General features: G+C 37.1%; 1 protein-coding gene across 1 annotated transcript; it reads right to left on the reverse strand.

Moving 5' to 3' along the window:
* Positions 1 to 1,152: 1,152 nt before the first annotated feature.
* Positions 1,153 to 22,297, reverse strand: BTF3L4 (basic transcription factor 3 like 4). The gene is made up of 6 exons (XM_047083825.1): positions 22,216 to 22,297; positions 18,908 to 18,974; positions 15,489 to 15,602; positions 3,453 to 3,654; positions 2,559 to 2,618; positions 1,153 to 1,615 (listed from the first exon to the last, which is right to left on the reverse strand). Exons 2-6 carry the CDS (start codon positions 18,959 to 18,961, stop codon positions 1,569 to 1,571), a joined length of 477 nt encoding a protein of 158 aa, XP_046939781.1. The 5' UTR covers positions 18,962 to 18,974; positions 22,216 to 22,297; the 3' UTR covers positions 1,153 to 1,568.
* Between the last annotated feature and the right edge of the window lie 110 nt (positions 22,298 to 22,407).

The raw sequence follows: 22,407 nt of genomic DNA on the forward strand, positions 1-22,407 counted from the left end.
TTATAAAATAAATTGAAGTGTCTGGATGAAAAAAATACAAGAGCTTTGCCTTCTTGTCTATAGATCTCTTGATATGTTGTTGGTCTTGCACTTTAGATATCAAATAAAGATATCTAGCTTGAAACAAAAGCTGATATGCTACAAGGTTAAGCCACAGTTAGTTTGCTGGTAGGCCAGGAAATGACAGGTTTTCTAAATCTTATCCTTAAATATTGGCTACAACAAATGCTGATATGGCAAAATGCAAGCTTTTATCATCAGACAGCAAGAGGGAATCTTGAATTAATGAATGCAACTTACCTCCAAGTCTTCTGAAAGGAGGTGAAAAAATAAATACTGTATTTTACCAGTGTCCCCCCAAAAGCATTACTCTAAGCATGCAGGAGGATGCTGTGAGCAGCTACAACAGTAAGATCCAATCCAGAGGTAGGTTCAAGACCAATAGTAGGAGAGTGGTTGAAGAAATCCTCCTGGGGCCAGTACCATTTCATAGAATGACATTTTGTGCTGGGGAATGAGTCTATGGCCTATCTTGTTCTGACTCAAAAGAACATTCCTCATTTTAACCTTGCTGGAAACAGGTATTTTTGCACCTGCTATTAAGAATAGCTAGTATACAGGATAAGGCTGGCATAAAATTATTTAGCAAGCACATGCTAGCTATTCCAGTTTGAAATCTACCAAACTATAAAATTAATGGGGAAATAAAAAGTTGAAGATGGAGTTGTTGTTCCTCAAGATGGGGGGAAAAAGTCTTACAAAAAGAGGGGATTAGGCACTCACTTAACTCTATATGGAGAACATCCTTCTCAGGCTAGGTAGAAGATGAGGAAGAGCATTACCAAAGGCTGACCAGGCCACTGGGAGACCAAAGGGAGAGGGAAAAAGGCATTTAGGAAGAAAGCTAGAAGAAAATCTTCTGGGTCTGACTAGGTAAGTGAATCTAAGGCAACCACACCAAAGATATGCTATCCACTATGCCAACATGGAGCTGGTGGCAAAATATCTCAAGACATTTTAAACCCAGAGAAATGTATGAAAAATATGTTAACCAAGCAAATTAACCAAACTTCCAAGGGTAAAATCTCCTCAGATCTGAAATCCAAGATACTCACTTTTCATTAATTCTCTGCATTAGAAAAAAATAAAAAGTAACAAATGTAAAGATTTGTTTTATTTCTACTGGGGGAAGAAGGAGGATAAATAGAACTGTTTTCCAATTTGCTCTCCACTGTATACACACATACCCACACACATACATACACATACACACACCAAAAATACTCCAACAAAAAACAAAACAAAAAACTGAGAATCAAACACCAAAACACCCTCAAACTGCACCAATACTTCGTATTTTGACCAAAAGAATAGATCCTGGGAGGAAGTGCAAAATGCAAAATCAAATGACCGAAAAATGCTGAACAAACAGCATTATTAATATACAAAATATTTATATTACTGAACTAGTAACAGTTGATGTTCTCCATGTCTGTAAAACTTTGGAACCACATAGCTGATTTGTTAAATCTAGTCCATGCCAGCTTCCAAACACCAGAAAAAATTTTTTAGTTAGCTTCATTCTTTGATGCCTCATCAAAATTTTCTACGAGATCTGGAAAAAAATAAAAAAGGAAATGAGTAAAAGATACAAGAAAAAAAAAGTGGTAAATTAAATTCCTAACTTCTAATCCTAATAAAAACAAAATTGTTGCTACTAGAATTAGCCTGAAAACATATAGGACAAGAGGCAGAAATGAACTGGTGGCATTTCACTTATTAATAATGCTTCCTTTATCTGCTTTTTTTTTTCTATCTCAAGCAGGCTCCACGCTGAGTGTGGAGCCCAACACGGGGCTCGATCCCACGACCCTGGGATCATGACCTGAGCTGGTATTAAGAGTTGCATGCTCTGGGGCGCCTGGGTGGCGCAGTCGGTTAAGCCTCCGACTTCAGCCAGGTCACGATCTCGCGGTCCGTGAGTTCGAGCCCCGCGTCGGGCTCTGGGCTGATGGCTCAGAGCCTGGAGACTGTTTCCGATTCTGTGTCTCCCTCTCTCTCTGCCCCTCCCCCGTTCATGCTCTGTCTCTCTCTGTCCCAGAAATAAATAAACGTTGAAAAAAAAAAAAAAAAAAAAAAAAAAAAGAGTTGCATGCTCAACCGACTGAGCCACCCAGGCGCCCCTCATTTATCTGTTTTTAAAACAGTAATCCTAACGAAATGTAAGTCTTTTTTTAGTCTATGCAAACTACTAAGGTGAACAGCATTTTTATATGTCAATCATAATTCCCACAGAAATGTAACAATAACTAAGCAAATTTATAATCACAGTGATTCTCATTTAATAAACACAGGTAGCAGAGCTTTGTGTTACAATTTGTGATTCTAAGTTCTAAATGGGAGGGCTTTTTTTCTTTTTCATTAGATGTATCCATATTGTCGTGAATCAGTTTAAATTTATGAGCTTACCATCAACAAAAACTGAAACTCATTATACAATTAATTAAATGTGATAAACAGGCTGCTAAAAATCTTAAAGCTAAAGAGATGTCACTTACCTGGAACATCATCATCCTCCTCATCAATGTCTTCTGGTTTTGGTGCTTTGCTATCCAACACTATGAAAAGTTTATTTTAAAATTAGTCCTGAAGAATAAAGGCCTTCATAGAACACTTGTAATATTTATCCTTTCTGTCTAAATCTTATATAGTTGTTTGGAAAAAGCTAAAGATTGTCTGATCTAATACCATATTTTTTACTTAATAGTAAAATCAATAAAACTTTAACTTCATTAGGCATATACTAAATATAGCTGGCAATCTCAATGGGTAGTGAAGGTAAAATTTATATGAAAAATGAAATAATTCAGGATGAGTTGGAATAAAAACACATTACAGTTAATTTATTCTTTAAATTCCATATGCTCCAAGTCAAAAGTCGATATTCAAAACCTTTTCCATCTCTTTCGGTGTAAGAAAGTATCTAGTTACTGAAATAACAGGCTCTTTGATTTTTAGGGGTGAGAAGACACATTTGAAACCAGGACTATCTTGGAAATTCAGAACTTATGGTTGCTGCACCTATAGTACAATCAACAATATTAAACAAAAATATAGTTCTGTAATAACAGTATCTTCTTGTCATTGGTCAGAAGTGAATAGTAAATATTGTCCATAAAATGTGGTCTGCAGATCCTGGCACCTTCCTTTTAGGTAATTACCTCTCATATCTGTATTACTACCGAAATGTATCTGAATATTCAGTATGCTACACTGCATAATTATTAAAGAAACAAACTCAAAAAATTATGAAGCATATAAGCAAAGCAACATTTTTAAAAGTAAAATTTACATGCAAGCAAATCCTTCCAGTATAAAATGGAACACCTTTTAAATCATTAGGTTCTTTAAACAGAGGTGGAGAAGGAAAGACACTAAACTGAAATACCTACCTTGCCGAGGGAACTGTTCAGCTAACTTCCTAAGACTTGTTAAGCTGTCAGCACCAAGCTGACTTAATATTCCAGGAAGCATTTCTGTGATTGGTTTGGCTTCTGCATGACCAGTAATTGCAAAGGTGTTAGCAGAAAGGGAAGCTTGGACTTTGGGATTGTTGAAATGGATAACTGTCCCATCATCTTTAATCATGTTCACCTGTATGATCACAGAAGCAAAATGTACATCACATATTTGGTACAACTAAAACAGTATCTGTTTAAATAACGATTTAGCCAATTACATTTGTTTTTTGTTTTTTTTTTTTTAACAATCCCAAGGTAGTAAGCAGTAGATATGGGTGGAAAAAGACCCTAATGACAAAGTAAAATGGTGTAGGTGGCACAGATTACATTTTATTATAGAATCTAGATTTTAAATTCAAAGACTTCTACTATGAAAAAGAAGTGTATGACCATATTTTAAAAATAATGGAAGTTATCAGCCAAGAACTGCCTTGTTAATGAAATTACCCAGTATCTTAATCAATTTACACTATCACACTAAATTGGTACAGATACCATTTGGTGGGGTAGCATCTTACTTAGGCAACAGGTTGTAAAGGGGTAATGGCGTATGGTAAAAATAACCACGGAAGATCCATAAAGAGCATCAGAAATTTAATCAGGTGTTTCACTCCTTTGAACACTTAATAAATTTACAAAAATTTCAACTTGTTCTCACCATGTCATTCTGTGAAAAGGATTTTGTCAGTTCCTCTAACTCCTAAATGTAGCTTCTCAACAACCTTTAATAACCCTTGTAAATGTCAAAGAAGCTCTCCAAACTTGCCTGGCCACCTGAACATGCTTTATCAATTACCAGGAAATCTTTAAAACCATCCTCACATTCTTTCGGTAGCTTTCACCAACATGAATCAACTGTTTCAGATTTGATTTTATCCATTGCTTGGGACTTGCTGAAAAGGAAGGTTAAACATGTGCTATTTAAAATATTATTTTTCTCTCTCACTCATGTACTTTCTTATTTGTGTTTTAGTGTTGTTAAATTTGTATAAGTTAAAAGTGTAAATAATGTGATTCCACTATGTAGTTGATTCCACTTGGATAAGTTACCTTGGTGGTAACATGCTTATTATATAAAAAGGCTAGGAGAGTTAACTCTTGGCTAATTTAGAAGCATTTCATGATCCATCCAAAAACTACCCTTGTCACAATCAAGCAGAGATGCTGTGTATTCTCCATGGTCAGTGGAAGTGGGCTTTTCTTCCTCAAAGGTGATCATCACCACTGATAGCATCAGAAAGGAAGGGGAACAAAGGGGCTTCTAAATTTCAGGAAAGACCTGGAACACAGAGAAAATAAAGGCATATCCCCTGGAAAATTATAACTAAGCTCCACAAATAATTTCCCAAATTTTCTCTGACAAAAATTACTATTTGAATTCTTTATCTTTCCCAGTATCGGTATTGTACTTAAGGTTCCATTATGCATATGACACACAGTAAGCATTCAATCCAACTGTTCTGAACAAATACCATTATGAGTTAAAAATAATTTATACTGACTTTAGAAAAAGATAAAATTATATAGTTCTGAAGGTATAAGTTTAGGTAGAAAAGTTTTTAATGTTAAAGTGGCTGAAAATTTGGAAGAGGAACGGCTTGAGAAGGAGGTGGCATAGTGGATATGAAATGGGATGTTGTTCTGTATCTATCCTAGAATCACATAATTCTAGTTGGGAAATGAATAAAGATATGGTAGGACTCCATTTTCCAAATCAAGACCAAATCACATAATTTTAATAAAGGATTTCTACAATATTTCCAGTACTGAAAAGTCTGAAATATTAGCATTTGAGATATTTTTTATTTACAGATGTTAAAGTCATAAGAGATTTTGAAATCAATATTGTTCCAAAAGTCATGCCATATATTTGTTGAACTTAAGAGGTTTTCTAGTTCAAATCTCGTGAGAGAAATAAATACTAAAGGCAAGAGCTCTTGGCTAAGCAAATATTCAAGGATAAATAGTTACATGCAAACCTAGAACTTGAACCTGGGTTCCCAACTTTGTTTAGTTTCCTTCCTATGATGTCATTCTTTTATTTTTTAAAAAATTTTTTAAAGTTTTCACTTTATTTTAATTCAAGTTAACATACAGTGTTATATTAGTTTCAGGTGTACAACATAGTGATTTAACATTTACATACATCACCTGGTGTCCATCATAGCACGTGCCCTCCTTAATCCCCATCAACTATTTAACCCATTCCCCCATGCACCTCTCTAGTAACTATCAGTTTGCTCTCTATAGTTAAAAGTCTGTTTCTTGGTTGGCCTCTCTCCCTCTGCATGTGTCATTCTCATTCTTAAAATTGTTTATTTTAACAATTCAATTCTTTGGCCCCATGAAAGCTTGCCAGCAATTATTTATCTCAGAATATAGGCTAAGTGGAGAATGTAAAAGAAAACTGACACAGATATATGGATAATATATATCTTGCTAGCTACAAAACAAAAAGCTAACACAGGGCCAAAAAAAAAACCACATGATTTTTCTTCTGTTCAAGCTTCTTTATCAAAGGCTAAATATTAAGTCATATCTTAGTAGTTTAAAATATGCTGAGTTTAGTGTGAAAAGCAGGATGAATTCCATCTCAGACTGTAAAACAGAAATAAATTTATAAATGGTTGTTTTAAATGGGGTTGCACAAAAGATGTAGCTTCATGAAGAGAAAGGTCCAGAAAGGGGTGAAGAATTTAGTTAATTTAATTTTTTTAATGTTTTCATTTATTTTTGAGACAGAGAGAGACCAAGCATGAACAGGGGAGGGGCAGAGAGAGAGGGAGACACAGAATCTGAAGGAGGCTCCAGGCTCTGAGCTGTCAGCAAAGAGCCTGATGCGGGGCTCAAACTCACAGACTGTGAGATCATGACCTGAGCTGAAGTCGGATGCTTAACCGACTGAGCCACCCAGGCGCCCCAAGTTTAGTTAATTTTAGAATAGAAAATGAAGTACTTTAAGTTAAAGAAGGCCAAAATATTTTATTTCTATCTACCATTCCTTCCTCTCTACTGAGCAAATAACATGATCATATAAGGCTTCTAGACTCAAGCTATTAGAAACTATCAAAGGATGAATTGTTGGGTTGAGCAAGATCAGACACTTCCCCTACCCTTTTAGAAGCAAAAGAAGGGATTAAGGACCTTGTTAAATTCACAATACTAATTGTACACATTTCATAAGGAGACTTCACCTTTTCCAGTTACCACTGCTTAGTCAGAATAAGTCATACATAGTCTATATACAGTATAAAAATAAGGAGCAGACAAGGAAACAAAGACTATTAAATGAGCTACTGTGCCAGTACTCAGGTCCCTTTTCAATCAAACAACCCCTTATGTCAAAATGTTTTTTCCACTTTAACAGGTAGTTTAAGGTAAAGGATGCTACTTGAGCTATGGAGGAAGTAGAATTTTCTTTTTTTTTGTTTATTTTTGAGAGAGAGAGAGCATACGAGCGAGCAGGGGAGGTGCACGGAGGGGGGGGGGATGGGGAGTGGGACAGAGGATCTGAAGCAGGCTCCGTGCTGACAGCACAGAGCCCAACGCAGGGCTGGAACTCACAGATTACAACTGGAGCCAGAGCCGAAGTCAAACGCTTAACTGACTTAGCCACCCAGGCACCGGGTGGTGCTTGGACAGTACTGATGTGTCTTGTAGTTGTTAAAAAATGGTCTCTCATGCCTAGTACATTTACATATGCTGTTTTTACTGTTTAGAACCTTTTTATGCTTCTCCACCTTGCAAATTCTCATTTATCCAAGACTTGAGTCAGATGCTTCTTTGTGAAAATTTAGGGTTGTTTATGCACTTTCTGTACTTCATGGGTATTGCAATTATATGGAATTGTCTTGTACGATAATTGTGTTTGCAAGTCTTTGACCTTACTAGAAGGTAAACATCTTGCCATCAGAGACCATGCCTTACTAGACATAGTATGCCCCTAAGTGTCCAATACATAATAGTCACTCACATTTGCCAAATGAATGGACACCTCCAATACAATTTCAAATCTTGGATACTGTCAGAATTAAACTCCCCAAATGCTAGATGAGGGGTCATCTCAAGTTTTAGAAATAACTCCAGTAGTGGTCTTGATGAAAATGCCCAGAACCCGCTGAACTGCATCTTTGGCTGGACTTTTCCTATTGTTCTGACTTTTCAGAATCAGCCTGAATGCTTGACAGAATTCAGGGGAATTTTAAGTAATTCCTAGCAACTGCTGGGTGGCCCCATTATGCTGCTATCAAAATCTTAACAACCCCTACCTTTGCTCACCTCTGAGTAGGGCACATATATTAATCACAGCAACCCTTCTAGCTGGTAAATTTGATGCTTGCTTTATTCCTACACAGCAGTAAATTGTTATGGCTCTAGGAGGCTCACAAAGTTATACTTGACTCTACATCTCTTGCTGACAATTGCCCTCACAGTTCAGAAAGGAAGCTTAAATTCTTCTTTTTTTTTTTTTTTTTTTGTATCCAAGTCCCCACTAGGTCAGGTAGTTGCACTTCTAAGAATTGACAATTGTCTTAAAAATCAAGTTTTTCTGCTACTCCTTCCTGTATGTAGTAGCATTTATGTATTTATTTTTAAGATTTTAATTTCAAGTCATTGCCACATACAACATGGGGCTCAAACTCAGAACCCAGAGATCAAGAGTCGCATGCTTTACTGACTGAGCCAGCCAGCTGCCCCTGTAGTAGCATTTAAATGTTTATCAGGTACTTCACCTTTTATTGCCTTCCTCCTATATCTTAATAAGGTGAAATAGTAAACATTTTAAGAAGAGGACACACAAGTGTGGGGTTTTGTGAGGCTAAGGGATATACGAGTTTGAAGATTATGGGCTTGGGGCGCACTCTCATAAATCAGTATCTTTCACATTCAATGCTTCTAAGCTCAGCACCTGCTTATTTCTAAAGCGTAATATGAAGCATAATCTACTATTGTTGATATGAGCTAAAGCTAACAGCTGTCATTAAACTGTATGATAAGCTAGGATCATTTTCTCTTATGTTCTGGTGGCAAGAGTCTGATGAGATGTGATTCTCCACAGCTATGCTATAGAGTAAGATGGCATAACCTTTTTGAAAAGCAATTTGGCAACATGGATGAAGAATTCTAAAATGTTCATGCTTGTTCAGCCAGTAACTACATTTCCAAGAATCTCTCTGAAGGAAATCAGAGATGAAGATACATATTATGTATATTGAAGTCCAACATATGGTTCTCTTATTATGAAAGCATTTAATGTACTATAAATTAAGAAATACTAAATTGTGGTATATCCATTTACTGAATATATGTAGACATCTACAGTGATGATTAAGAAGAGTTTTTTAATGATACGAAACAATTTTTATGATATAACGCTACTTGGGAAAAAAAGATTCCAAATTGTGCTTCCAGCTGTAGTCTCAAATATGTTAAAAATATATGCATATAAAGATGGGAAAGAAATGTAAAACTAATAGTAGTCCCTTCTGGGTAGTGGGATTATGATTGAATGTTAACATTCTTCATATTTTCTATATACCTGTAATTTTCTACAATGATAATATATTTTCATATTGGAGGGGGGAAGCTATTTCAAAATCAGAAAATGTTCACCAACAGATGAATGAATATATGTGGTATTATCCAAACAATGGAATATTATTTGGCTATAAAAGGAGTGAAATCCTGATACATGCTAAAATGTGGATGAACCTTGAAAACATTATGCTAAGTGAAGTAAGCCAGATACGAAAGGACAAATATTGTATTACATGAAATAACTACAAGAGGCAAATCCACAGAGACAAAAAGTAGGTTAGAGGTTATCAGGGGCTGGGGAAGAGGGGATGGAAAGTTACTGCTTAATGAGTACAGAGTTTCTGTTTGGGATGATGAAAAATTCTGGAAATAAATAATGATGGTAGTTGAGTAACAGTGTGACTGTAATTAGTGCCACTGAATTGTACTTAAAAATGGTTAAAGTGGCAAATTTTATGTTATATTTTACCATAATAAAAAAAGTAGTAAAAAACAAAACACAAACCCAAAAAGCAGGATCTTAAAAGATAAAGTAAGGCTGCTATGGAATAAGGTGAATGGGACATGGTGCTTCCCTTTTACTCTCTGGTACTCAGAGCTGTCCACCAATTGGTATCTGAGGCTCTAGTTGGAGGGAGAAGAAATTGTAGTGAAGAGTCACCAATAACTTTAGGTCTTCCTTTGGTATAAGTGGTTCAGGAAAAGTAAGACTCAGGAAGAAGAAAATATAAACAGTAACACTTATGTGTACAATTACAAAATCTACATTTCTTAGCCTTATGCGTTCTTCTGAGCTCCAGTTTCCTATGACTACCTTTTTAAAAAAAATTTTTTTAAGTAATCTCTATGCCCAACGTGGGGCTTGAAGTCACGACCCTGAGATCAAGCGTCACATGCTCCACCAACTGAGCCAGCCAGATACCCCAATGGCTAACTTCTTGAGAACAATTCCATCTTAAATAATCAGTATCCCTTAAACTAAATGGACCCCAAACAAATTCATCATGGGAGCCAGCATGCTACAGACTATAAAATGATAAATAAACACAATCCCTGCTGTTAAGACTCTTATAATCTGGGGGGGGAGGGGGGGATGACACTAATTGGTGGTTAATAAGTAACCATTATATCCCACAATATGAGGTTGTCATAATAAATGTATTATAGCAGAGCAATTTAAGGTAGGGGCAGTGGAAGTATAGAGAAAAGGGTTGATTAATTATGCCTGGAAAGATAGGAAAAGTTTCATAGAGGCAGAATTATATCCTAGGTACAAGAGAAGATGTCCTCTGAACATAAAACTCTACAAAGCAACTAGGCCATCTGAATCTGAAATTCAGATTTTTGGTGATGTTTCTTACCAAATAAATCTGATAAAATTAATCATTTCCGAGAAATGCAACAGATCCCACTGTTTGATAGATTTAGGTTATCAGATGAAGACAGGTCACTATATTCAACCAGAATACCAGATAAGAAGCACATCCAAAAACCTTCAAATGTCATAGAATATAAACCATTTTTAGAAATTTAGTTCTGGGTTATAAATCTTTTGGAGTCTGCCTAGGAATTCCCTCCAAAAACCTGGTTATTTACTTGGTTTTTGTATGAGACAGTCTCTGACACTCCCCTGCCCCTTACTTTTTGACAGCTGTGTATTTCTCTTTGGTAACATGTAAAAGATCTATAGATGACTAATTTATTACACCAAATCAATAAACTAGTGAATACATAAAAGACAAGAGACTCATAATCCAAACAGTCCTTCAGTTTTTAAAGTTTCTAAAGACATAAATTAAGCTTTGGGGGGGGGGGAGTCGCCAATACCAACAGCTTAGAAAGTAAGATTAAAACTTTACTTGGCAGAAGTACATTCCATGAGTTTTTGGAACCCACGGTCAATCTTCCTCTTCCCCACCCAATAAACTGAGTACTTTCTACTTGTTTGATGTTTTGAATGTCTAAGTACAGAAAACATAGTAATATTATTTTTGTTCTACAACAATGGCAGTGGTGTCTTATCTTTTTGAAAGTTTTTATCTGCTTTTCATAAACTGCCAAAAAACAAAAAGACAGCATATTCCTCACAGTTCAGCACTTTTTTTTTAATGTTTATTTTGAGAGAGAGAGAGAGAGAGGAAGAGGGAGAGAGAGAATCCCAAACAGGCTCTGTGCTCTCATCACAGACTCTGACATGGGGCTCATTCTCATGACCATGAAATCAGGACCTGAGCCAAAATCCAGATCAGATACTTAACAGACTGAGCCACCCAGGTGCCCCCCTGCATTGTTTTTATTTTAATAGTAAACTCTATAGTTTACTGTTTATGAGTTCAAGCCCTGCATTGGGCTCTGCGCTGACAGTGCAGAGGCTGCTCAGGATTCTCTCTCTGCCTGCCCTCATCCCCTCTGTCTCTCTTTTTCTCTCAAAATACATAAACTTCTTAAAAAATAATAATAAAGTAAAATCTACACCTAAAGTGGAGCTCGAGTCACGCGCTCTACTGACTAAGCCAGCCAGGCACCCCAGAGTTCAGCACTTTGAAACAAGTTTCAAACATTGTTTGAAACTAAAGAAACTAAAGATAACAAAATTGTAATCAGTAATGTGTTTCTTCTATTCTAAGATATATTTTTTCACATCTTTGTGTTTCTGAAAACTTCTGTACATGTTTTCATGTTTACATTGAATGCAGTAGTTTCTTTTCTCCCTCTGAAGAGCTGTTTTTAAACCCAGTATGTGTCATCATTTTGTTTAAAAAATTTTCTTGAAAAAAAACTCTACTTTAAATATAGTAACAAAAAACATAATGTTTGAGGCAAACCATGTTATATATAGTATACTAGATATTCCTACACAAAATCTGCAAAGTGTTATATAAAGTACGAATATCTTAGTTCTCAAAAAATCAATTTTAGAAAGAGGCAGAAGTACGAAAAAAGTAAAACTCCTTCCCATCTTAGGTTCAAATACTCAGAAATTTTATACCTGTTACCTTGCATTGTTAATTATTTTTATACATATTTTCTCTGTATAATTAGTCTGTGAGGGCTGGAATACATCACACACACACACACACACACACACACACACACACACACACAGGGTAGGGGTGCAATGAAAGTAGTAATGCTTATTATGTAGCATCAATTTTCTGTGAAATGTTTTGGAGCTATGACTCCTCAAAAGGTTAGAATTGCATCAGTAGTACCAACAAAAAGGAATTCACACTACAGTTTAATAAATGCTATAATGAAAGTATATTATATAAAATAAAAGTATATTATGTAAAATAAAAGTATGTTACGAAGGCACATAGGAAAGACATCTAACCCTTCTTTACACAAGTGTATATGGGTGCTAACAAGAAGGTTTCTGGAAGAAATAATGTCTGCATTAAGACCTGAAAAAAAGAGAAACAGCAATGTCCTTGGAAATACTGTTGGGGATTTATCTGTTATGGTGTAACTAATGAATTCTCCATGGTAGGTGCTCAATATTACAGGGCATAAGGTGGGAAGGGGGTGGGTGTTGATGGACAGGGAGATAGGAGAGGAAAAGGCCAAGAGTGGATATAAGAAAGTACAACTAAATAGACCAAAAGCAGGATAAATTGATGAACAGAATGAACTCTGGTTTTAACACACTTTAGTTCAAATCTTGAATCCAACACTTACTAGCTATGTGATCTTGGGCAGGTACCTAATTCTGTCTCAGCTTTCTCATCTGTAGCCAACAACAACTGATTCAAAGAGATATTGTGAAGCTGAAATGGGATAATTTGTATTTGTCTAGTTAACCAATTAGTTTCCCTACTAGATCATAATAAGCTCCACTACTGCCTAGCAAGTCCTTGGCAAAATGTTTGGCACACAGTAGATGTTCACTAAGTGTTGACTATCATTAAATATTTTATTAAGAAAATTTCAACTGCAGTAATACCATCAACTCAGCACAGCATTGTAACAAGTTTAGCTGTATACTGAAAAAATCAAAAACTGTTAGTTGACTGATTTCCTTATTTTATTATAAAACATTTATAAAATTAATGCTATCCAACCATGAAAAGTTTTATTAATTATAAGAACCATAAAGTGTCCCAAATCTGAACAAAAACAAACATTTAGAAAAACATGCCCTTGAGGGTGCCTGGGTGGCTCAGTCAGTTAAGCATCTGACTCTAGATTTCAGCTCGGGTCACGATCTCATGGTTTGTGGGATGTAGCCCTGCATCAGGCCTGGACAGTATGGAGACTGCTTGGGATTCACTCTCTCCCTCTCTCTCTGCCCCTCCCCTGCTCACACTCTCTCTCTCAAAATAAATAAACTTAAAAAAAAAAAAAAAAGAAAAAAAAGAAAAACATGCCCTTGGAGATATTACATAGTTAAATCTATACATCATGGTGGTATAAATGGAATCTTTTCCTCTCTAAAGAGTTATTTTTCAACCAAGGGTGACTTTGTCCCCCAGGGAATATGACAAAGTCTGAAGATATTTTTGGTTGTCATAATTGGGGGGAGGGTTTGGGGGGGGGGCTTACTGGTATCTAATGGGTATAGGCCAGGGATGCTGCTAAACATCCTCCAATGCACGGGACAGTTCCCTCAATAAAGAATTGTCTGATTTAAAATATCAGTAGTGCTGAAGTGGTGGGGTGGGGTGGGTGGTAGTTGGAGAGTAGAAATGTAGGCGAAGATGGAAGACTGCCAAAACACTTACAAATTCAAGTTGTTTAGGTTTAGCATTATTAGAGTTATTGTCTATTATTGCAGCTTATTGTGTATTTTTTTTTTAGAAAAAAAGACAGCAAGCTGGGGAGAGGGGCAGAAGGAGAGAGAATCTTTTTTTTTCATTAAAAAATTTTTTTATACATTTATTTATTTTTGAGAGAGAGAGAGAGACAGAGACAGAGAGAGAGAGAGACAAAGCATGAGTGGGGGAGGGGCAGAGAGAGAGGGAGACACAGAATCCAAAGCAGGCTCCAGGCTCCAAGCTGTCAGCACAGAGCCCAACGTGGGGCTCGAACCTACAAACCATGAGATCATGACCTGAGCTGAAGTCGGATGCTCCACCAACTGAGCCACCCAGGTGCCCCTAGGAGAGAATCTTAAGCAGATTCCATGCTCAGTGCGGAGCCTGACGTGGGCCTTGATCTCACAACTGTAAGATCATGACCTGAGCCAAAATCAAGAGTTGGACGCTTAACCAACTGAGCCACCCAGGCACCCCACAAATTGTTCTTTTTTACCAAGCTTTAGATTTTCTAAGAGAGGCTGAGATTTTTTTTTTTTCTCTCTCATATATACCCCAGATAAAGAGAATGATCTCTCTGAAAATTATTTTAGGTCAATAAAGATATATAAAAGTTTTCAATAACTCAGAAGGAAAAATGCATATAAAATGCTTAATTTCAAGACTTGCAAATGAAGTTCTTATCTTTATCAGAGTAAGAATGCACAGGCACATCAAGCTAAAAGGAAAAAAAGATACATGTGGCTTACATTTTCTACTACTTCAGTATACTAATTTTGAAAGTACAATGCAGAATTAAATAGTGTAGTAATATTTATTCATACATGCATATTAGAAGGAACATGTGGCCATTTCACTGCCTTTTCTTTGGTACTCTGCTATTTCTTAGTGATCCTTGACTCCACATTATTTCTGATCTGTTTTACAGCACGTGTGCATTAACAATCTGTTAAAAATTGTGGGGTGGTACCATACAAAGTAATGATATCATTAAGTATAAACATTCAACGTAATTTATGGCAGCGAAAATTTAAACATTGATTACTATGGGAAATGAATCATCAGGCAGAAGTGACTCTAGATGGTAACAGATCACAAATAGTTGATGTTATCATCATTTTTCTTGAGTATCTTTTGAAATAACATCAGTCTTTGGCTTCATATTTGAGAAAAGCAGTATCACCAACATATAATAAAATGATTTAAAAAATGTAGCCAATAATTTCTGGAAAGGGTCTAATAAGAAATCCAATCCATGTAAGGCTATTACTAGAGCTTCTTGGCTGAGGTAATTAAAGAGATATTGTTGAGTAGAAAGGTGCTCTTACGGGAAAAAAGTCCACCTTATTTGAAGAAATCTTGGAGTTTCTTTATTTCTATATTATTAGAAAAAAATGTTACTTTGCATGAAAATTCAAGAGCAGTTCCATAATTTTGTCATATGTGCAAATTCTGAGTCCAAAAAGTATGATGAATTCCTTAACCGTCCACTAAAATTATTTTTTTTACAATCAGCCATTTTTATACAATCAGCAAATTCAACAGCTAGTTCTTCAAAGCTACCTGAGTGACAACATCAGATTCTTCTAAGCTGATATTTTACATTCAAAAAGTGTGGATATTTGTGAATGTGCCATATGTCCACACAATTTAACAATTTACAAAATGACCGTACCTCTTCAATACCAGCTATATTATTCACAGCCAGTTTTTTTAGAGAACTCTGAAGTTTTTTGTCATCAGCTGTAGCTGTTCTATGTACCACCTTCTTCTTTCTGCGAGCTGTACCCTGAAAAACAACCAAACAGAAGTGTTAAGATGCTTGCATCTGGTAACCGCAGTCACATGACTTCCTATTCTAATTAAAATCCATGTAAGAAATTGCTGACTTAATAGTAACAACTAAGAAGACTTTTCAGAATTGTGACTGTCAACCTAACCCAGATTTCTGAGGGTCAGTTCTAGCCAGTTCTTATTCTCTAAATATCCATTTATCATTTCAATGTTTCAAAAGTTTTCTAATAAAAATAATTTATAACTTCAAGGTAATTTAGTGTTTTATAACAACTTCCAAACATTACAAGGAATGTTTTTTTACAGTACCTACCACCCCCTGACAATGAAAAAGACAAAGTTCTTACTTCAAGGAGCATGCATGAGAGGGAAAAGTCAATAAATACATAAACAAATCAGATCCTTTCAAATGGGATAAGGGTACTAAGGGAAAAAAAAAAACAGTGATAAGAGTATTTATTGGGTGAGGGCAAAGCACTATTTTATTAGAATGTTCAGTGAAGAGGTGACATTATGAGCTGAGATCCATGGGAAGATCTAGGGGAAGAGTGATTCAAGCAGAATGAAACAAGAGTGAACCTATTGTTTCTACAGAGAGAAAGCAGGTCAGTTATGGCTAGAGCAGAGTGAACAAAGGAGGAGGAGGAAAATGCAATCAGAAAGACAGGCAAGGGCCAAATCATGTAGCCTAGAATGCCATGGGCAGCAGGTGGATTTTATTCCGATTGCAATAGGAAGGTTTTAAGCATGGGAATGATTTGATCTCATTTATGATTTTTATTATGATTTTTACAGATGACTGAAGTTGCTGTAGAAAACGGACTACAATGAGATCAATCAGGAAGCTACTGTAGCAGTCTTGACGAGAGATGAGGGTTCTGGCAGTGGAGATGGTGAGATCTTAGGCTGTCAGAAGAACCAACATACTAATAGACTGGATGTGGGATATGAGGAAAAAAGGAATCTAGAATGATGCTTAGAAATTTGGCCTGAGCAAATAGGTTGAAAATTACACTATTCACAAAGACAGAAAGAGCTCATTTCTAAATGGATACTTCGAAACTCTTAATATAGATTTCCATTGAAAAGTTATTTAAAATAATGGATTAAATTCCTGGGCCAATTTACAAAAATGTAACCTACAGCAAAAATAAAACATTACCAAAAGAAGCCTACGTCTTGAGAGCTACATCTTTCTGACACCTGGCAGGAGTAAGGGGAAAGGAAGAGAGATTTCATTCTCTGGGTAGTTCCCGCAGTACTCAGGGAACCAGCCTTATACAGTAGGCAGGGGCTACCGTCTCAGCAATGCTGATGGGAGTGAAAGAGAGCTCTGTGAGTAGCAGCAGAGGATGTGACAAAATCCAGTTGCTGGAGGATGGACTAGGAGGACTATTTTCATAGATCCTCGTTTATTTGTGAAACATTCCTGACTCAGGGAAAGCTCAATCGCTTGCTCAAATGAAATGATCCTCAGTACCTCAAATTCAATATGTCTAAAAGCTTACCAGTCCACCAAACTATTCTTCCTAGATTTGTAGCTGGTAGTACCACCATATATTTAGTCTTTAAAACCAGATATCTGGGGGTCATCCCTCCTCTGTATTCTGAGTCATGTCAATTCCAACTCCTAAATTTGTATTCCATATACTACAGCAGCAGCCTTTCAATCGTTCTCCTCTATGCCAGACTTCTATTTCATTTCCATTTTCCATGTTGTTAGCACCTACCTTTCTAAAATGACTATTCTTCTTAAAATCCTTCAATAGTTGCCCCTCGCCTATAGGATAAAATCCTAACCTCCTTAATATGGCATATAAGACTACGATATAACCTTGACTTACCTGGTTGTTTAGTTTCCTACCATTCTTTATCCATTGGATAGTCTAAACTCTAACTGTACCAAACTAAAACAAGCCATTCCATTAAGCACCATGTTATCTCAGCATCTTAGGTGCCTTAGCATGTATGAGAATAACAATCCCCTCGTCACCTCACACCCTCACCCTCACCAGTCTACCTAGTGATAAATTCTTGTTTGTTTTCCAAATCTCGGCTCAGTGATGACTTCCTTGTCCCTCCTAGGCAAAAGCACCTTGTACTTCATTTTAACATTTACTACCCAGTAGTGTAACTGTGAGCACGTCTCTCTTCCAAGCTTAGTTATGTCAAGAGAAGAAAACCCTGACTAGGTTATCTACTATGTGCCAAGCACATAGTAGGTGCTCAGTAAACTAGTTAAATGAATGAATGTGTGAACCATCTGGTTTAAAATGTGTAACAGTCATGTGCTGCATCAAGCTCTTCCAGGTATATTCTATGGTTCCTGAATATCCCTAGTTTTTTCATTTGTACATTGCATTAGACTTGATGCTACCATGTGACTACTTTAGTTACATGAGTATGTTAATATGACTCCAGAGTCCTATACCTGTGTCACTATGGAAGAAGGAGAAAGTACTAGTCACTTCTTCCCTTCCCCTTTTATCTCCATTCTTAGGAGTTGTGGTAATCATCAAAGTAAATGACAGGTAGAGTTGCTACATAGTGTCCTACCTACCGCCTTCCAGGTCTGAGCTAAGTACTATCTCTTTTCCTTTTACAAATATTGTACTAGGCAGAGATAAGGGCAGAGTATTCTCCTTAAGCCTGGGGCAAGAGCTGAAGGGAATCAAAGATTCTCAGAACAAGCTTTTCTTTGGGCTTCAAAATACATGGAATAAGAATGTTCATGCTTATATTGACCAACAAAGAACAGACAGGAATTTGGGAGGAAAACCCAGCAATGAAAAAAGTATAATCAGTCTGAGCATCTCCAGTTAAACCACTTATAAGCCTAACTGTACAAATAGGTATATCCAGTCAAGATAAGGTAACCTCAACATCTGGGATGCCCTGTAAATGAGTCTAACATAATAACAGCTATCATTTATTAAGTATCTATTCTGTGCCAGATAGGTGTTTTGTAAGTATTACTCTAATCTTTAGATGTATCTTATGCAGGATTTTTTCTATTTTGCACATGCGAAAATGGAAGCTTAACAAGGTTGGGTAACTTGTTCATGTCACATAACTACCAGATGTTAAGAGGATTCAAACAAAAGTGGCTATTAACATTGCACCACCAGAGAGAGAAGTCTTCTAGTTACCTATATTAAATCTAGACAAGTATTTTCAAATTGGAATGTGGTTTGATCTTGATTATTGAAAAGATTTTAGATTTTCAATGACCACAAATCCAAAATCATACTACTTTCTGATAATACATTTTCCTATCAATTTTTCTTATGCCACACTCACCTTGCCCCCTATCCGGACCTGAGCCTGAAGTTTGGCTAACTTTTCTTGATTCATGCTGTTGGTAAATCTAGGGGGGGAAAAATACATTTGTTAAAATCACTGTTTTACCAAAATAAAATAACTGTTTATGCAACAGTACCTTCTGGTTCACTAGGCTTGCAATAGGCATTACCACTGTGATCATATTAATACTGTCTATATAGTCTTAATAAATATTAATAACTTGTTCTCGCTTCATAAACCAGATATTAAGAGAATGAAAATTAAATAAAACCACCAGGGAGTCAAATACACAAACATAAAATAGAATAGGATTCAAAGTTACCTATTTGAGGATCCCTCCTTAAATGCATAATTCAGTTCTTGGGCATTCAGTAAAACCTAACCAATTAGAAAATCTCTATAGACAAGCCAGTTTTTCCCCCAAAGGTTTTTACAACAGAGAGCAGTTACCAAATGTTACCAGCACAACCTTTAAGTAGATTTTTTTCTCTCAAATAATAAATGAGCCATAAATAACCTTGTGCCCATAAATAGAAAACAAAAAAAAAAAAAAAGAAGAAGAAGAAAAAGCAGGACAAAGAAGAAATTCAACAATAGGCTCTCTAGCTGTCAAGATATGAGGGAGTCACATCTTCTATTCAAGGTCAGATGGTATGTTAATAACAGGAAAAGAGAGCCAGATTTTCAGACATTCAGCACTTCAGCAGCCCTTTCCACAGAGTTCATTCAGTACCTTGCACTGATATAGTATGTCAGACTTGTCAAGATATTCTTGCACACTGGGTAAAATTCCTCACTGCACAATTTGACAAAAACATCTCTGCTACATTAATACTAAATTTTTGTGAGTGCTTAGTGGGGAGGAGAGTCTTAGAAATAGCCTTTTTAAGGCCAATTTTGATTTTGAAAACTCTTAAGAAAATTATAAAGCCATAAAACCTAATCTGGTCAGTGATATTCCTGACTAGAGAAAAAAAGTTAAGTTTATAATGGGTTGTAACATTCCACACTCTATAAACAAATAAAAGCCAAGGTTAAAAGTCTTGTTTTACTTGTTCTGTGGAACAACAGATCATTACCAAGATGTGAGAGAGGGAATAAAGGCTGTTCTCAAACCTTTTTTGGCCAGTTCTCTAACCTCTTTATAATTATCATTCACATGAAAAAGATAATGTCTTCATTTGAGAGATGAAAGAGAATAAAGATTATATAAGTACTAATTGTTCTGTTTTCTGACACTACTGGAGCACTAACCTGTGTGTGTATATATATATACACACATACACATGCTTCAAGGCCAAATAAAGTCCAGTTCCCAAATAACATTCAGAATTTATAGTTCCTCAATCTTTACTCAGCACTGTATCACAATGCTCAAGCAGCTAAAAACACGCTTTTACAGGAGGAGTACAAAGCCAGAAGGCTTAGGTGTAGGTCAATCTCAACTCTGCCAGACTTAATTAAATTTGCTGATGCAAATCCCAATGTCTATACTCAATACCCATAGAAGAGGACCAATATTCACTTTTCTCAAAGGAATGTGGCCGTGAAAGTATAGTGAACTTAGTATAGAGCCTAAGGAATTTTTTTTACAAAAAAGGGAGGAAGTGAAAATATTAGAACTAGATACAATGTAAACCTTAGGGGCTCTTCTGCATTTTGAAGTAACAATCCCCAAGAGAAGAGATGGAAAACAAGAGAATGAAGTCAAGATAAAGAGTCTTGACTTGTTTGCAACAAAAGCAAAAACAAAATTAACTCTTTATATCAATGTGTTGATGAAAGAACAGATTTCCATTCCAGGTAATCAGTGTAACAGAAAACTTGTTCCCAAGAATTATCTCAGAGAAAAAGCATTTTAGGGAGGTTCTCAAGGGGGAAGGGGAGAAAGAAAGATGGTCCTTTGTCTATTAGCAGGTTGGGGTATGTGGAATTGAAGGAGAAAAGAGGACTGGACTCAGTCTATGAGAGATGAGGTGTCAAGCTCAGAATCTGGACTAGACCTCAAAGATCACCTGGCTTAATTCCCTATTCTTCGACCAACCTTTACTTCATTGTACCCATTATTCCTGTCTTGTATGTGAGGCCATCTCAAATAACCTGCAAGCAGCAGCAGGGTATTAAAAAATTATGAACGAATAAAACAGTTCACCTCCCTCCTAATTTAACAGATTTGGAAATGAAGGTCCAGAAGGGACAAGTCACTTCCTAGACCCAAAAGGAAGAACTTCCTAAGAACATAAATTACTGCGTTCTTCCTTGGGGATCCTAGGATCGGTTAGCCCTTTACTCAAGGACTCAAGAAAAGTGTAAATAATGAGGTTCTGATCAATATTTATTGAGTGCCTAAGTTCCAAGCATTATGCTAGGCACTTTCTTTTTGTTTACACAGATAAAGTAATTTCAATCCTTTGTCCTGACTTTTTATTATGTGGGGTTCCTCTAACAGAGGCACAAGTTTTGTAATCAAAAGGATCAAGGTTCTACCCCTTAAGACTTCAGAAAGGTATTTTACTTTCTGAACTTGTGTTCCTTCTGTATTAGAAAAGGTTTAACACTACACAATTCATAGGGCTGTTTTAAAGGTTAAAGGTTAAGTTAACAAGCACAGGGTATGGCTCACAGTATATATTCAAAAACTGGTAACTATTGTTACCACTCCCGAGGGAACATCTATGGTATAAGTGAAAGAACGTGGGAACGGAAGTTGAAACCGCCATTCACTAGCTGTGTAACAGGGTGCCCGTCGGTCAATCATCTGTTTCCTGACAGCCTACTATGCATCAGGCAGTTTGATGGGGCTATCGAGATGGACAAGGCAATGTCTCAGAGAGGGAATCAGAATTGTAAATACTGCCATTGCGAGGTGAACAGAGCTGCAACGGAATTCAGTCCCAGGCGCTTGGGGGCCGGGGGCTGCTAACCTCAGTTTCCCTATCTGTAGAGTGGGACGATCAAACGAGATGACAACAGATAGGCTGTTGTCACAGCATTGTTGTTGTGAATAGAGTAACAGGAGAGAGGCGGGGGTAACCCGCCTCCTGGGACTGGATCTGGGAGGCAACACCGCGGGTCCCCGCTCGCCCCCATAGGGGGCGATGGTGCTGGGGACCTTCCCTCAGGTGCCGACCCCCAGCTGCGCCGCCGGTAACCGACAAGCCAAACCAGCCGCCTCCGCCCCCACTCGGCCCGCCACGGCGGAAGTGGCAGCCCGAATGGTTGGCGAGTGTCGGAAAAAGAGGGCGGGGGGAGACCGTGCGCAGCGGCCTATGGCCGTGGAGTGGCGGGACCGCCGGGGGTCTCACCTGAAGCAGGGAGGGTCCTCCAACAACAGCACGCGGCAAGAGCAAGATGGCTGCCTCAGTCGAGACAGAGAAAGACGACGGCAGCAGCGGCGGCGGGAGCGGGGCCCACGTGACACAACCGGCTCCGCCTCTCTTTCTCTCTCACCAGAGCAGCCTATCGTGGAGAGCGCATATACGAACTACAAAACCCAG

This window comes from Lynx rufus, unplaced genomic scaffold, assembly GCF_022079265.1.
Source record: "Lynx rufus isolate CCGP_SWC_20201006 ecotype Redwood Valley unplaced genomic scaffold, mLynRuf1.p SCAF_2, whole genome shotgun sequence".
NCBI lineage: Eukaryota > Metazoa > Chordata > Mammalia > Carnivora > Felidae > Lynx > Lynx rufus.